Source organism: Anabrus simplex, chromosome 2, assembly GCF_040414725.1.
Source record: "Anabrus simplex isolate iqAnaSimp1 chromosome 2, ASM4041472v1, whole genome shotgun sequence".
In the NCBI taxonomy this organism is placed as follows: Eukaryota; Metazoa; Arthropoda; class Insecta; order Orthoptera; family Tettigoniidae; genus Anabrus; species Anabrus simplex.
This window is the reverse complement of record NC_090266.1, coordinates 332,787,402-332,803,644: the sequence shown is the minus strand read 5'-3', so window position 1 is coordinate 332,803,644 and position 16,243 is coordinate 332,787,402. Positions and strand designations below refer to the sequence as shown.

Sequence of the window (16,243 nt, the reverse complement as noted above, 5' to 3'; positions counted from 1 at the left end):
TGATACATTAGATCTGTTCTATCGAATAATGCGTATATTGGTCGTTTTAAATCATGCAAACTTTGGTAAAATGAGTTAAAATCTTATCACTATAACAGTGTGCTTGTTGACATCAGATTTGTCTTGTGGGTTTTATTGTTTGATGTTTTGAGGTAAAATGGTGAGAAAACAATAAATACAAAAAATTAGGAGTACACAGAATGAAATGCACCAAATGTGAAGCAAGTTATAAGGACAAACTGGCAGAAGTTTCGTTACCCGTTACAATATATGTATAAATGCTATTAAATACAACCAATTTCCTTCCCTAGGGCAACATGGAAAGTCTGAAAACAATTTCCAAGGGCCCTATGCTCAATATCCTTGAAAGATTTCACATTAACATGGACTAGTTTGCCAATCTGAACTTTAAATGTCAATGAAATAACAGACTAAACCAACATTCTTTTTGATGCTACTATTCCTCTGTTAAAAAATATTCATTTAAAGAATGTTAATAAACAGAAACTAAAGCACGCAATCAAGACACCACAGCACACAACCCTTCCTACCCAAACCCTTCTTCAACCCACCGCCCCCCTGCTCCACCCCCTTTCCCATCCACTGTTACAAACTCCAGTCCTCGCCACGCAAGCAGCAGTACACGACACGCTCCCAACAACCTCACAAGCGACCAGCTGGACACAACAAGAGAGTGAGTCAAAATATACTTTCCCTCACAATGCACGTTATATAGACATTCTTTAAAAAAAAATCTCTCTCTTCTATTTTTGACATTCCAACACAACTCAGTGCCATCTTCCAACAGATCACACTTTATTTAAACCAAATCAAAGGGATGTTATCACCATTTTACTTAAAAACATCGAACAATTTAACCCACAAGACAAATCTGATGTCGCGAAGCAGTCAGTTACAGTGATAAGAAGATTTTAACTAATTTTACCAACATATGCATCATTTAAAACATGTAAAAAAATGCACCTGTTTTAATATAGAACTGTATAATTCATCAAGTGTTTGTGAATAGAGCATTAAGGCCATACCAGTGACACTTCCTCCTATCGTACTAGAGATCATGACCAATATACACCTTATTCGAAAGATTAGATCTAATATATTTGAGAACAGTGCAAATGAACTTTTGATGGTGATGATGATGATGATGATGATGATGATGATGCTTGTTGTTTAAAGGGGCCTAACATCGAGGTCATCGGCCCCTAATGGTATGAAATGAAATAACAAAAATTTCCAATTCATCCACTGACCAAAATAAAACTTTAAAAAAAGCCATGAAGAATGAATGGATGGACATGAACGCAACAAAAAAAACAAGAAAACGAACAAACAAACAAACAAACAAAATACAGTGGATCAGACTCAAAAAAGGTCGGAATAATAGTAGTACTGACCAAGGGACCACTCATAAAGCACAATGATGCTTGATGTCTAAAGGGGTGCAATATCTATGCCTAAGGCCCCACAGAATGGTACATGTCGCAGGTAAAGTAGAACCATGGTATTTGTCATGTTGGGGTACTAATCAAAAGTAGCGAAACTCACGGTGTTCCACACAAGATCAAAATCAAAATCTCTTTATTTGCAAATGAGGTGTCTACCTCGGTGGCAAATGGTATACTAAAATACATTATTGTCAAGCACTAAATATTAAATTAACAAGAGAATAAAATTTTCCTATAATACAATATTATATAATTTACGCTAACAATTTTTTCTATTAAACACACAGCTCATCCTTAATAAATTTACATTGTTTACAAAATTCTACTTATAATATCTCCTGTACTACTTACAAATATAGTCAACTGATATACAGTATGTGGAATTACTTCAAATGATACTGTACAACTGGTATAAGATTCAAATTTACATTGCATTTATTTACTTTTACTTTTCTTTACCCATTCTGGAACCTAAGTAGCATAACGACCTGCTGCGTCTTAACCAGAGCCCCTTTTACCACCACTTTTCAGAGTTCCTGAAGGGCCTTCACAGCTACCGTAGCGGTCCCAGGGCCCTCGAAGTCCCCACTGTACTTCACCCCTACAGGCAGTCCCCTACTTTGGCTGTCCAAACTCCTTAGACCAGGGGATGGAATTAATTTATTCACACACATTTTTGATTTACATTAACCTGCACTGGTCGAATGCCATCTAACATTTCATTTATTTTCTCTGTTGCTCTTTATTCTCTTTTTGAATATCTGTACAGATTTTGGAAAAGGATCAAACACTACCCCTGGTAAACTGTTCCACTTCTTCACACCCTCCCAATGAATGAAAATTTACCCCAATCGCTTCTGCTAAAATTCCTTCTAATCTTATATTTGTGGTCAGTCCTCCCGATATAATTATTTTCCAATTGAAGCCTCTTACGGATATCTCCCCATGCTGCTTCTCCTGTATAGGCTCTATATAATCCTATAAGTCTAGTTTTCTCCCTTCTCTTACGTAAGTTTCCCACCCTAGTTCCTTTAACATTTCTGATAAACTACTCTTTCTCCTGAAATCCCCTGTTACAAATCTTGCTGCTTTCCTCTGTACACTATCTATTTTGTTTTATTAGGTATTCTTGGTGAGGATCCCAAACACTGTTTGCATATTTCAATAATGGATGAACCATACTTAAGTAACTTTTCTCTTTTAATTCTTTGTTGCATCCTTTAAGTAGCCTCGTTATGAATGGTAACGATCTGTGTGCTTTCCCAACAATGTCATCCACATGACCCTTCCAGTGCAAATTACTTTCAAATCTTACACCTAAGTATTTGCACTTGCCATCTTTTGGGATAACTACTCCATCCAAAGTATATTCAGATTCAGTTTTAAAATTCCTGTTTGTAAATGTTGTAACAGTTGATTTGCCTCCATTAACCTTCATGTTATTCTCTTCAACCCATTGTTGGATACTCTCAAGGTCCCTTTGTAATTCTGAACAATCCTTAATGGTATTTATTTCCCTATAAACAATTATGTCATCTGCATACAATCTTATTTTTGATGTTATATTGTTCCCTAAATCATTTACGTATATTAAGAAAAGTAACGGACCGATTATACTACCCTGTGCAATTCCCTTCCAAACTTTCTCTTCCTGCGCTATGTTAATTCCTACTTTGACTTTCTGAACCCTTGAATTTAGAAATGTCGGTGTCGCTCATATAGCGGTACAACTCACAGGCAACAGGCAACGCCCAGACCCGCGGTGTTGCTCACATGGGTACGACGCACGGGTACTGGAAACCCACAGGGGAACCACTCTCTGCTGCTACTAATCACAAACCTATTTCGTACCTAAGATGGTGGTACTACTCGCAAGTTCAGGCAACCCATGGTGTTCCCCGCGTGATGGTACGAATCAAAAGTAGTTTCATGGTTCTAATTCAATCATCCCTTGGTCGCCCCTTGTAGTCGCCTCTTACGACAGGCAGGGGATACCGCGGGTGTATTCTACATGTGCGTCCCCCACCCACAGGGGTAGTGTGTTTGATCCGCGAGAGGTATTTTATTTCCCTCAAGTCTGCTGGCAAGCCGATTAGGACCCCCCTATCCACCACCTGGGACGTGCCACGTGGGAGTATCACCTATCCCCCTGCTACGCCAGCGTAGTAGGTTCGTGGCAAATGAACTTTTAGACATAATTTTGGTCCTGAAACTTTATAACTCTAATCTGATGCAAGTTTATTGCAGACTGCATTATACAGACTTAGAAATAAGTAGTATTTTAAATAATATTGTATATGTTGTTTTATCAAATAAGGTTCTTCAGCAGCTGAAGATGGCCTCTAATAGAGAACGAAATCGGTACTGCTAAATGTATCAGAAATAAATCAAGTATTGATTAGGTGGGAAATACAAGTTCATAATTATTGTGATTGTTAGAACTATCAATACAGACTAATGAAGCTAATAAATTATGATATAATAATGATCCCGTATTGTAGAACTTGACGACGACAGCTAGCACCGTCCTGTTATTTGGTGCCTCCTTATTAATTCACTCCTCGTACTGTTCTTTAATGTGAAGCAATCTTGGCACATTCCGATGCCCAACACTGTACGATCGCAAATAATGTTCCACGATAAAACACCTTCTCCTCTGTTGTGAGAACCATAATTGCAGAAATCAAGACAACATTGAATTCACAATATGTCAAACTATTATATACAATAAAAATACTTAGGGATATGTGGACAGGAGACAAGAAATAATTCAGTGTAATTTATTTTGCCACATGCCATTCTTTACAGTATTCAGACGGAGCTCAAGAATGTGGTCTTACTTCAAGCAAACAAAAAATAATAATAGCAGATAGTGGGGAGGAGGTTGTGATGGTGGTGATTATTGTTTAAAGGGAAATACATTTAACTCTCGATTTACCGTAATTGGATCAATCACGATATAAAAAACACTAAAAATTCACGAGTGATAGGAGTTACAGTAATACAGATATTTCCGAAGACGATGGATTTCTCGGATTTGATGAAGCCGATGCAGCTAGTACAGTGACTGAAGCCATAAAAACTGTCCGAGGCAGAGAGGAATTTGACGAAGACAGTATTCATCAGTGGTTCGATTGTGACCAGAACGACTAAGGCTACAAAGAGCTGACAGATGAACAGATTGTGGACAAAGTACAATGCAGGGAGGGAACAGGAAGTGAAAGTGATGAGGAGGGGAAACAGCTGCTCGCACCGCAGTAGCACAACAAACAGTTAAGCATGGGGCTGTCTCAGCAAATGGAGTCATTGCTGGAGTACATCAAGGGCCAGGATGACGCTCCAATCACCGAAAAACTTGTTTTGAGAAACTTGAGAATCAAAATAAAGAAAAAGTTTTTTCGGCACAAAAGTAGAAAACCGTGACCGATTACTTTCAGAAACAGTAAAATTAGGTAGTTTCAATATTTTTCTTTGCCTTATTAGTTTCAATGAAAAGTGCTGTTTATTTTTCCATTTTATTAATTGCGCTACTGCAACGTATTGGGTAAGTTAATTAAAAACAATATAGTAGTATCATTTATTATCATTGTAACTGTACTTTCAGTACGCCTGTTCTATTTTTAACTTCTAGCGGGTCAACCGTGATTTTACTTATCCGGGAAGCCTTAACCTACATTATTCCGGTTAATCGAGAGCTGAGTGTACAAGCAGGCCAAAACAGCATCCTGTCTGGTTATTATAGAAGTGACTGTAATACAGTGTGTGTTATAAATTATTTTTTCATCTTTTATTTTTGTGGTACTATTTTTGAGCTCCACCATCAAGCTTGATCAAGTATCCACATCTTGAACGAGACCAAGTGTGCTGTTGCTGCTGGTGCTGGTGCTGTACAAGCATTTCCATGGGGAGTAGGAGCAACATTTTTTACTTTGTTAAGTATGTACATTTTGGCTTGGACCAGGTTTGAAGTAGGTACTTCATTTTGGAGACTATGAGCATTATGACCATCAACCTGAATGTACTTTATGTATCAGTGAAGGTGTCTAAAAATTTAAGTCACTGTGATGCTTGGAGTGAAAAATGGACCCACAGTTAATGGGTGCCCAAAATTTGGAGAGGGATTGAGGAAAGTACAATCCTGATGGGTCTCTGCTTCTCAAATTTCAGGAAAGCAGCAGAAAGTAGTTGTAGTCCAGAAATGAATCCTGCTATTTTGGCTTCCAAATACCCCCATGCAATGTGGTTTAGATGTAAGGCTACTAAGACAATTGATAAACATCAACTTAGAAATACTGAAAGGTAGATTGTCAAAATTCCTACCTGGTCATGCTGGTTAGTGGAACATTTGTCACACTGCCAACTGCTCGGTCGGGATGGTATGCCTTCAACACCATAACAACTTGAATGCACACACAGCAGACAATTCTTGCATGTTAGCAATACTTTTACATCTGAGTGTGCACCAGGTGTTCGCTTACAATCCTGGAAAAAAGAAACACAACTCTTATGCACCAACAGTCTACATGGCTGCGTAGTAGCATATAGCAGGCAGTGAAAAAAAAGCAAGGACAGCAACTGTACGTATGCATTTCCTGGTAAGTAAGAGTTACTTCATAAAGTGTTTTGTTTAATTATCATGTGTAGATTACAGTGGAAAATAAATTCAGTAAATAAAAGTGATAATTAGAAAAAATGAACAATAACAATGATGACTCTGATGTGATGGTAATAATGACATTACTTTGAATGGCATGATGAGAAATGGAAACAAACCAGCTAAATCACCAATGCTAGTATGTGAGTAAGTTCATTCAAGTGCAATCTCAATTCTTTAATTAGTATTACTGAGAAGATTATCCATCCCAGTCAATAAAAATTTATTGAATTTTCTGCTCGGAAATATAAACAAGGAATCTAATCTCAAAATGGTGAGTTCGGAAGTGAAAGAGATTCAAGATGCAGGATGAGAAGCTGACAAGGTTAGCATGAAAATCCTTCCGTTTTTGGTCCGAGGTGACCAAGATTTGGTTTTACCAAGTGGAAGGGGAGTTAGGGATTGGAATAATTTACCAAGGGAGATGTTCAATAAATTTCCAATTTCTCTGAAATCATTTAATAAAAGGCTAGGAAAACAACAGATAGGGAATCTGCCACCTGGGCAACTGCCCTAAATGCAGATCAGTATTGATTGATCTAGAAAAGGCATTGATTGACAGTATACACTGTAGTAGCAGCTCTGATGTCAGCATATTGTCAACAATGTGTTTACTGAAGTATGCTGCCATGTATGCGTTGGGTTACCTATGAACTCGGTGACTGAATGTTTGCTATTTAATTCTTCTTGGATAGCAAAGGCCTACGTTTCTTTTGAAGTATATTTTATTCTCAATCACACTATTTTCCCATCAAGGAACTCACCATTCTCAACAATTGTCATATTGTCTCCGAATGTGTATTACTGAAATAAATGATGTATATTTCTTGCACTATATGTTCTTACAGTTTTCATTGCAATAGGTATGGGTAGAGAACTGAAGGAATAAGATACAAGCAAAGTTTTGGAGAACGGAATTAATCTGATGACTATTACTTTTGATCCAATTGTGAAGCGAGAAGGTAACTGAACACAATTTAATATTATACATTTAATTATGTCAGGTCAGGTACATCCTGCTACAGTATGTGACAGCAGACGGTACTACCTGCGACTGTCTGGCCGAGGGTTGGGCGGCCGTTACCAAACCTGACAAACTAAGGGAGAACCAATGGCTATGGGCAGAGGACTTCACGCTTAGGGGGTTTGTTGAAGCCTTTGTGTAGGAAATGGCAAAAATCTTCAACAGGAAATTGCTGCCTTGGAGATGTGGCAGGGGACTGCTAAAGGCTAAGGGAGATAACCCTGACAGAAAATCTTCTCTAACATTAGGCCTAGCAAGTCAGTTGGAGAGTAATTGCAATCGCTTTCAAGACAAATACGAGCCTCGGATTGAAGAACAGGATAAAAATGACAGCAAGGGCGTATGACGGCTTACAGCCTGAAGCTTCGCCAGCTACGAAATCCAAATCAAGACCCAGTTGACGGATTGGAACCTTGAATATTCTAACAATGACAAATAAAACTGAAGAAATAGTTGTTATGATGGAGAGGAGGAAAATTCTTATCATGGGGATGAGTGAAACCAAATGGAAGGCAACAGGAATAAGACACCTCCACCTAGACTAAAAACTATACTGGTCTGGAAATAACTTGAACTCAAGAAATGGAGTGGGCTTTATACTTCATAAGATATTGATGTTTGTAGCAAGATTGAATTTGTCAGTGATAGAATAATTAAAGTGTCAGTAAATTAGAATGGAGACAAATATCATATAATCCAGGTCTATGCTCCACAATCAGGATATTCAAATGAAGAAAAAGAAGCCTTCCTGTCCAACTTGGAAGAACATATTGTGCCGTATCAGAGCCATGAATTAGTGATCTAGGTACATACATTCAAAATTTTATTAAACGTTCTGTATTTGGCACACGCGGATCCGAGAGGGGAAACGCGTGAGGATTGAGAGCCAGGGAAGTTCCATCCAAGGAATGAATGCAATGGAGATATCTGTGTGACGAGAATAGAAGAGGGCAGGCCTCGATCCTGTACCACGTGATAATGCAGTGGGGGCGAAAATCGCGGACAGCCAACATTGCACACAGAAATTTTATATGGGTAGCCAGCCTAACGGGACGAAATGGAGAGGAGAGATCAAATTATCATCTCAAATAATATTATAATTAGGAGAACAAAGGACACCACATGCATCTTTGGAATTATGTAGAGAGATCGTCCGAAAGGGGTATGCTAAATATCCCGTGGAATTTAAATTACGCAGTAGTGACTATCACATAAAGAAAGCGTCCCACGCGATACACTGAACACGTGGCCTGTCGCAGGGAGTCCCGCAATTGCTTGAGAGGCAGGGATGATGCTATGGATATTGCGAGATAGTTTACGAATTTGATCAGCTTCCGCATAAATCGAGATTCATGGAATACGTTTAGCTACCTCTCGATCGCACTCCCTCACTAATATTCACGATATCAATGGAATAGATTGATATCCCCTCCGGGAGGAGTCTAGGGTCAGCCATTTTGTTCCAGTGTTAATAAATAGACCAACAGCAGGCGCACCCCAGGTCAGTCTGGAACTAGTCTTGGAGCCTACTACACGTCACTCGTTACCGGAATCCGCTCCTTTATACAAAAAAATTGTTCAGATATACGCTCGTATGCGGAAAACAGTACACAAATGTATGTGTTTTGAGAGCGATAAAATTTGGAATAAGTTCTATAACATTTTAAACGAATTGTGACTATTGTTAATAGATAATAGGGCATAACTTCTGTGTGTGACGGTAGCCCAGATATCACTATAAAGGGTGATTGTAACATTAAGTTCATGAGTGGATAATTTCCATGTGTTGGTGTTACAGTGTCTTCAGTGCAAAACAAGAGATTCAACCATGTTCCAAGAAACAGCTACCCAGCTCTGGATCCTTGGTATACCAGTGATGATCGTTGCTGATATGGAGGGCTAAAGTCTCCCAGCATGGACCTGCCCGAGGCTTGAACGGAAGGCACCATGCAGTATCCAGCTAAGTGCATTCCACTTTTTAGTAATTATGAATGCGTATCTTGTAAATAAGTTAATAGTAGAGTAGGATGCATTTTAAAAAGAAAATTAGTTTTAGGAAGCTTGTTGAGTGAGTTAATGTTATTGGTTTGCTAGAAATCATGGTGGAATCGGTGTAATTAATCCACTTTTACCATTGGGTTACAGTAATCGCGTAATTCATTTTGGGAGCAGGTTAGTTGTACAGTTTTTATTATTTTTGAATCTGTCTGTTAGGTCATCAGCCCAGAGGCTGGTTGGATCCTCAAATAGCACCACCAAAGGTTATGCGGTTATAAGGAAACCCCAGAAACCAATGGCAGCACCAAAATGAGGCGTACTAGGCAAGATGAGGAGTGAGGTAGTTTGCCATTGCTTTCCTCACTGGGTCAGAAAGTACTATTGCAGCACGACTGACCCTATGAGCAGCCCCTTTCATAACACTCAGATGCACTAGATGCTCTGAATGTCATTACTCAGTACTACCCATACCCCAGCAACTTCCATATTGTCACAGCCATGGATGAGACTGGGACTTCGGTGGAAGCTACACTTTACTCTGGCCTGTGCCAAGAGATGGATACAAAAGTACTGTATCCATCAAGAAATGACAGCAGGCAGATATTTTTGAATAGAAGCTTTTAAAATTTACCTTATGAGTGCATTAGGTTAAAGATTAAGATGGTGGAATATATATCGTAGGCCTACAGTCACTACATGTAAATACAGTATAAATAATGCATGTATTTTATCTAGAAGTAGGTATGCACTCAGTACATTTTCCTTTAAATATCAAAATAGTAGTAGGTTTATAGTATAAGGTTTTTTTTTTTGGATATAGATACGCTGTATGATGTACAAAGAAAAACGCTGGGATTCAAATCGACGACCTCCATTTTAGATAGGGGTTTCCGTAAGGAAGCATTTTATGTTAATTCTTCTATTCCCCTGCATTGTAAGGAAGTATAATGTTTCTTAGGTGACTAATTATCGAGTGTAAAAGCACTGTTTCTTTATTATTCTTCGACGTGCTCAGGTCACAAACTTGCTTGAGTCTGTGTCAGTGTGAAATAAATAGTGAGAAGATCCCTGTTAATTATCCAATTATTTAAAGTGGTGATTTGCTGTTTTACCAAAGGTTACTGATATGTTTTATATATGAGAAATTAAAAGCAGGTGATTTGTTTTCAAGAGAATAAGAAGTTTAGAATAGTGTGTAGGCTCAGGCTCACACAGGGATTTTAAAGAAGGAAGTTGTTAGCGGGATAGACCGGCGGATGTGGCTACCCATTTGTTTTGGCTGTCACTCTGAAATATGTGGCTGAGGGAGACTGTATCACAGTAAAACAGACCCGGGACCAAAATCGTATTTTCTGTCACCAGGAGATGTAAAACGCATTATGCTTGTGTCATATACAAATAAATTGTTCGGCTGTAGGGCCAGGTAATTAATGAATGAATTTAGCCGATAGGATCCCTTTGCAAATAAAATAGATAGGGTTTCCTTTCAGCAACCCGCTACGATACCAGAAGACCCATGATTCGAATCCCGGCACATCCAACGTGGAATCGTTCGGGTTCCTTTGACCTGGACAGATATGTTCATACAGCCAGTGTTTGAATGTGTATTTTTCTTTTAATTGTTTTTCTTTGTGTTTCTGGACTGCTTATATGTCTATAATTTCATTTCATTTTTCTTTTTTTTGCTTTGTGTATTAATTGTAAGGGAGGGGGATTAACCACTGAACTAGTTTCAATTGTTTTTCTTGTTTAGTTCTAATTTGGTTCCCAGTGTCGAAGGAAATGTCATGTAGGTTTCGCTGACGCATTCGTAATTACAGTAATTTAATGGATATATTCGGGATGCATTTATCTGAATAAAGACTAACAATCATCTTGACCAGGAATTTAATATTATTTTGTTAATTTATGTAGTTCGTAATCACATGTAATCGGTGGCATGGTCCCCAAAGACTTGTATATTATATTATCTTAAAATTTGATTTTATTTTGCCAAGGACATTAAAATTTAGTTTGTCCCTATTGGAAGAATTACATTTCGCCGTAGTATAGTGCGTCCTGAATTTCCTCCACACCCTTTAAGCCTGTAAGCTAGATATAAATTTATAGATCCGGACAAACCACCCCAGGAGATCCAATTGTTAAGATCAAGGGTGCGGAGAAGTGTGTTCGGATCCTGCACAGGTCCTGGGCGTTGCCACATTTGGTGTCATGAATACTTGAACTTTGCTTTCACTGCGGCTTCGTATCCCAGGCCAGAAAGGGTTCAATATGGACTGTGAAAATTTGGTAGTAATGGGAGATTTTAATGCTCAGGTTGGATCAGACAGACTGGGCAATGAATCCTCCCTGGGTCCTCACGGAATGGGGAATAGGACGACAGAGGGTGAAAATCTTCTAGATCATTGTATGAGGAACAATATGGTTGTAACACCTGGTTCAAGAAAAGGGGCAAGCATAAGATCACAAGATATAGTTGGGACGATCAATATGGAACTGTGATTGATTACTTGCCGACTAAGAAGTTTGGAAGACTGCAAATGATGTCAAAGTAATTCCTAGTGAAAATTTAGATGGAGACCACAGGCTGTTGGTTGCAGATATCACAAAGAGAAGACCTCCTAAAGTCTACAACAAAAGAACAGCAAAAATAAAAACTTGGAGACTTTCTAAACCAAGGGTGAAGGAAATGTTTACAGAAAATGTTCAGAAGATCTAAGATCTGCATATGAGGAATGGGATAACCTGAGGAGAGTACTGGTGAAGATAGTTGAGAGAGTATATGGAAGGCAGAGCCAAATAAGAAAATCCAAAGAAACAGTATAGTGGAATGAGGATGTAAAGGCTGCTGTCAAAACTTTTTTTTTTTTTTTTCTATGGGCTTTACGTCGCACCGACACAGAAAGGTCTTATGGCGACGATGGGATAGGAAAGGCCTAGGAGTTGGAAGGAAGCGGCCGTGGCCTTAATTAAGGTACAGCCCCAGCATTTGCCTGGTGTGAAAATGGGAAACCACGGAAAACCATTTTCAGGGCTGCCGATAGTGGGATTCGAACCTACTATCTCCCGGATGCAAGCTCACAGCCGCGCGCCTCTACGCGCACGGCCAACTCGCCCGGTGCTGTCAAAACTAGAAATGGCACAAGAAGAGCTTTGTACCGTGCCATACAGCGAGGAAATCCAAGTGAAATCGACGATAAACTATAATTTTACAGGAAAAATGATTACAGGTCAAAACAATAGTTGACATTGAGAAACGGAAATGCTATTTGTTTTACGGCACACCGACACAGATAGGTCTTATGGCGACGATGGGATAGTAAACGCCTAGGAATGGGAAGGAAGTGGCTGTGGCCTTAATTAAGGTACAGCTCCAGTATTTGCCTGGTGTGAAAATGGGGAAACACAAAAAACCATCTTCAGGGCTGCCGACAGTGGGATTTGAACCCACTATCTCCCGGATGCAAGCTCACAGCTGCGCGCCCCTAACCGCACGGCCAACTCGCCCGGTAAACGGAAATGCAAAGAAGATCTTACCAATAGAATAGGGCAAGACAAACACAAGAAGCTCCTGTATAGCATTGTTAAAAACAAAAGAAATGATAATAGTTCTATCAACACAGTAGAACTTCCAAACTGAGAGGTAACTAGAAATGAAAATGAAATATTACAGGAGTTCAGTAGATATTTCAATCACTTACTGAATTGTAATACAACTGACGACACACAAGATGACTCTCTAAACCCAATAAATTATGATGTGGAAAGTTTGGCCTGGCTGGAAGTGGAGACAGCAATATGTAACATAAAAAACAACAAGTGTACAGGATTGAATGAGTTCAGTGTGGACTTGATCAAAGCACTTGGAGAACCTGGAATACAGTACAATGGCTGTACAGAGTACTAAACAAAATTTGGGAAGAAAATAAAATCCCCAGTGACTGCAGGCAAGGAGTGATTATTCCACTATTTAAGAAAGGTGACTGAAAGAAGAGTAACAACTATAGAGACGTAACCCTTCTATCTCATGGGTTAAAAATATATGAGACCATCGTGGAGAGAAAAAACAGAAAATTTGTTGAACCTAAACTTGAGGAAAAACAACATGGATTTAGAGCAAACAGATCAGCGCTACACCTCATTTTTTAGACAAGAATGCTCTTTGAAATATACTGGGATAAGAATAGAATGGTTTGGATACTTAGAATTCACATATGGGAATGTCTCAGATGTAAAGACGTGCCAGATGAGATTATAGCTTGGGACAAAGAGCTGTGTGCAAATTCAAGGAGGCAGGTCAAACTGTTTTGAAACCAAGAGCGGAGTCCAACAAGGAAGTTGTCTATCACCACTTCTCTTCATTACTATAATGGATTAGGTTATAAAAGCAGTGAAAATGAAAGATCAGACAAAAAATGCACTTGTATTTGCTGATGATGTTATGCTATAGAGTGAGATAGAAACAGAAATTCAAGCTAAACTAAATCTTTGGCATGAAGAATTTGAAAGAATGGGAATGATCATCGGCCAAACTAAAACCGTTGGTTTAGTGATGAGTCGAAATCCTGAAGCAGTCCCTCCTGCGAGTGCAAAATGAAGAAGTAGACATTATTAATAACTTCAAATACTTACGGAACTTTGTTTCTTCTGACAATACCATAAACAAAGAAATAGGCAATGGAATACAAGCTGCATCAAAATTCTACCACTCCGTTTGTCAATTACTTTAGGATGACTCATTTCCCCAAGCTTGCAAGCTCACGCTGTTCAAAACATACCTTGCATACCTTGTACCAATTCTAACATACGGACTGGAAGCAGCAACATTGACTAGATCTGCACAAAGTCGCCTACAGGCCACTAGAATGAAGTTCCATCGGTCACGTCTCCAAAAGACAAGGAGAGACAAAATAAGGAATGAAAGTATTCAGCAACAACTTGGATTGGACAGGAGCCTGTTGGAAACCTTAGAATTAAGCAGATTACGATGGTATGGACATATGAGAAGGATGGCTCCAATTAGGACCCCAAGAGCATACTAGGAGAGGAATGTTGTAGGTAAGAGGCCCACAGGGAGGCCTCGTGATAGTTGGGAAAAGCAAATTTTCGAAAACCTTCCCATACGTGATGTAAATTGGCAGCAAAAGGTAGAACATCAGCTGTGGATGGACAGGACAAACTGGAAGAGACTCGTTAACACCCACACCCGGCTTGCTGGAGCGGAGAATCGATGATGCTGATGATGACTATTTTTATGGAATACGTGTTTTGTCTCCTATGGAGAAATCTTCAGTTCCTTAAAAAGAGTATAAAATCTAAAGGATCACATTTAAAATTATTTTTGCAAATATACTTTATTGCTCATAGTCTTTAGTTTTGATAGTATCATGAGCACAAAACTGTATGACTCCTTGACATTTTTATCGAGTGTGAAGGTAAGAAAATAAAAATACTGCTAAGAGGTATAAAGTTACATTGCAAACCTAGCCAAATCCTCAGAAATGTTCAATCTTCAACCAATAAGGATGTGTCTGATAAGGTTCTTGGAACCTTTTGGTTAGATAAGCTCCCAGATTCGGTAAAAGTATCCTTATCATGAGTGAAAGGTGCTTGGAGCGGGTTGCAATAATGGCTAATAAAATGTTGGAGATGAATCTCCGCAATGGTGTATTTAATGTCGAAGTGCAAGACATAAAACGATACAAAAGTTAACGAGTTTGTTGCTAAAACTGCACAGCTAGAACAACAAATCCTGCCATGTCACTACGCCAAAACAGTAGTTATAGTCATTGTCCTTGCTTTTCTCACTGTCTGCTATATCCTGCTACAGCTACATAACAAAGGAATATTAAAGACTGCTGGTTATTGCCACACTAACACAAGAAGATATATATTTTTTTTTGCTAGTTGCTTTACGTCGCACCGACACAGACAGGTCTTATGGTGACGACGGGATATGAACGACCTAGGAATTGGAAGGAAGCGGCCGTGGCCTCAATTAAGGTACAGCCCCAGCATTTGCCTGGTGTGAAAATGGGAAACCACGGAAAACCATCTTCAGGGCTGCCGACAGGGGGGCTCGAACCCACTATCTCTCGATTACTGGATACTGGCTGCACTTAAGCGACTGCAGCTATCGAGCTTGGTAAAGAAGATATTAAGCAAGAAAGACTAAATAGGCACACAACAGTTAAAAGGTTTAACATAAGTATAAATGTAGTAAATGGATATCATAACACAACTAAACCTAAAACAATACTAAAAACTTTCTACTTAAAGAGACACCAGACAATGGCCATTGTTCAACATATCATTTCAGTCACAAAATAAAGCTCATTTGAAAACCGTAAATTACTTCCATATCAATTTCACATGAATTAAAAAACATTCCTGTTGTTGCACTACAAAAGAATTGACATTTCTATATGATCTACCAGTAAGTAATTTCCTATGTTCACTGTAACACTGGCCATCAAGAATGTCTTATAAAATTATTTTATTACACACAAAACTTTTAATCTCCTATTATAATTTTGCAATTTTCCCAGCCTTTCAGGATTCAATTACAATTCTCTGATAATTTTTGTTCTGCCAGATAGATGAACACCACAAATAATTTGATGTTCCTTCTCAAAAAGGTAACTGAAGTAATCTGGAAATAATTTACGTCAAAGTACAGGATTCTCATCTTAAACACACATGCACAAACTACATCCCATAAGAAGTAGTAATAGCTGGGCTGACTGTAATAATAGAGGCTGTATATTATTCCAAAATGTCAAATATTTGAATCTGGGGCCCACTCCAAAGCAAACAAGCAAGCTAGCTTGAAGTTTTAAGTAACTGTTGATATTGTGATCACAGACATGGAACCTCCAGCTTTATGTGGAATCCAAACCACAAGAACATAAAATATCAGTTAAAAATTGCCACATGCATTAGCTAAGATTTGAACGATGGCTGCCTTGGTGAGAAGTCAGTGACAATGCCACTCGCACTCTTATCTACTCCAGTCCAATATGCGACAGCAGAATTTCTCGTAGCTAGTGTTCCAGAATCAATGTTCTTGAAGCACAGAGGATGTACTTATGATATGCCTAA

The 16,243-nt window shown here is 38.8% G+C and overlaps 1 protein-coding gene across 6 annotated transcripts in view; it reads right to left on the bottom strand.

Moving 5' to 3' along the window:
• The window catches only part of LOC136864113 (uncharacterized), a 929,406-nt gene that overhangs the window by 173,039 nt on the left and 740,124 nt on the right, over positions 1 to 16,243 (bottom strand). For 5 of the 6 annotated variants that reach the window (XM_067140697.2, XM_067140695.2, XM_067140693.2 and 2 more), the window contains one exon: positions 5,787 to 5,948. In XM_067140697.2, the coding sequence (XP_066996798.2) occupies positions 5,787 to 5,948 (162 nt within the window). Of the gene's footprint in view, positions 1 to 5,786; positions 5,949 to 16,243 lie in introns of those variants that run through there. The other variant, XR_010859273.2, reaches the window with a different exon arrangement.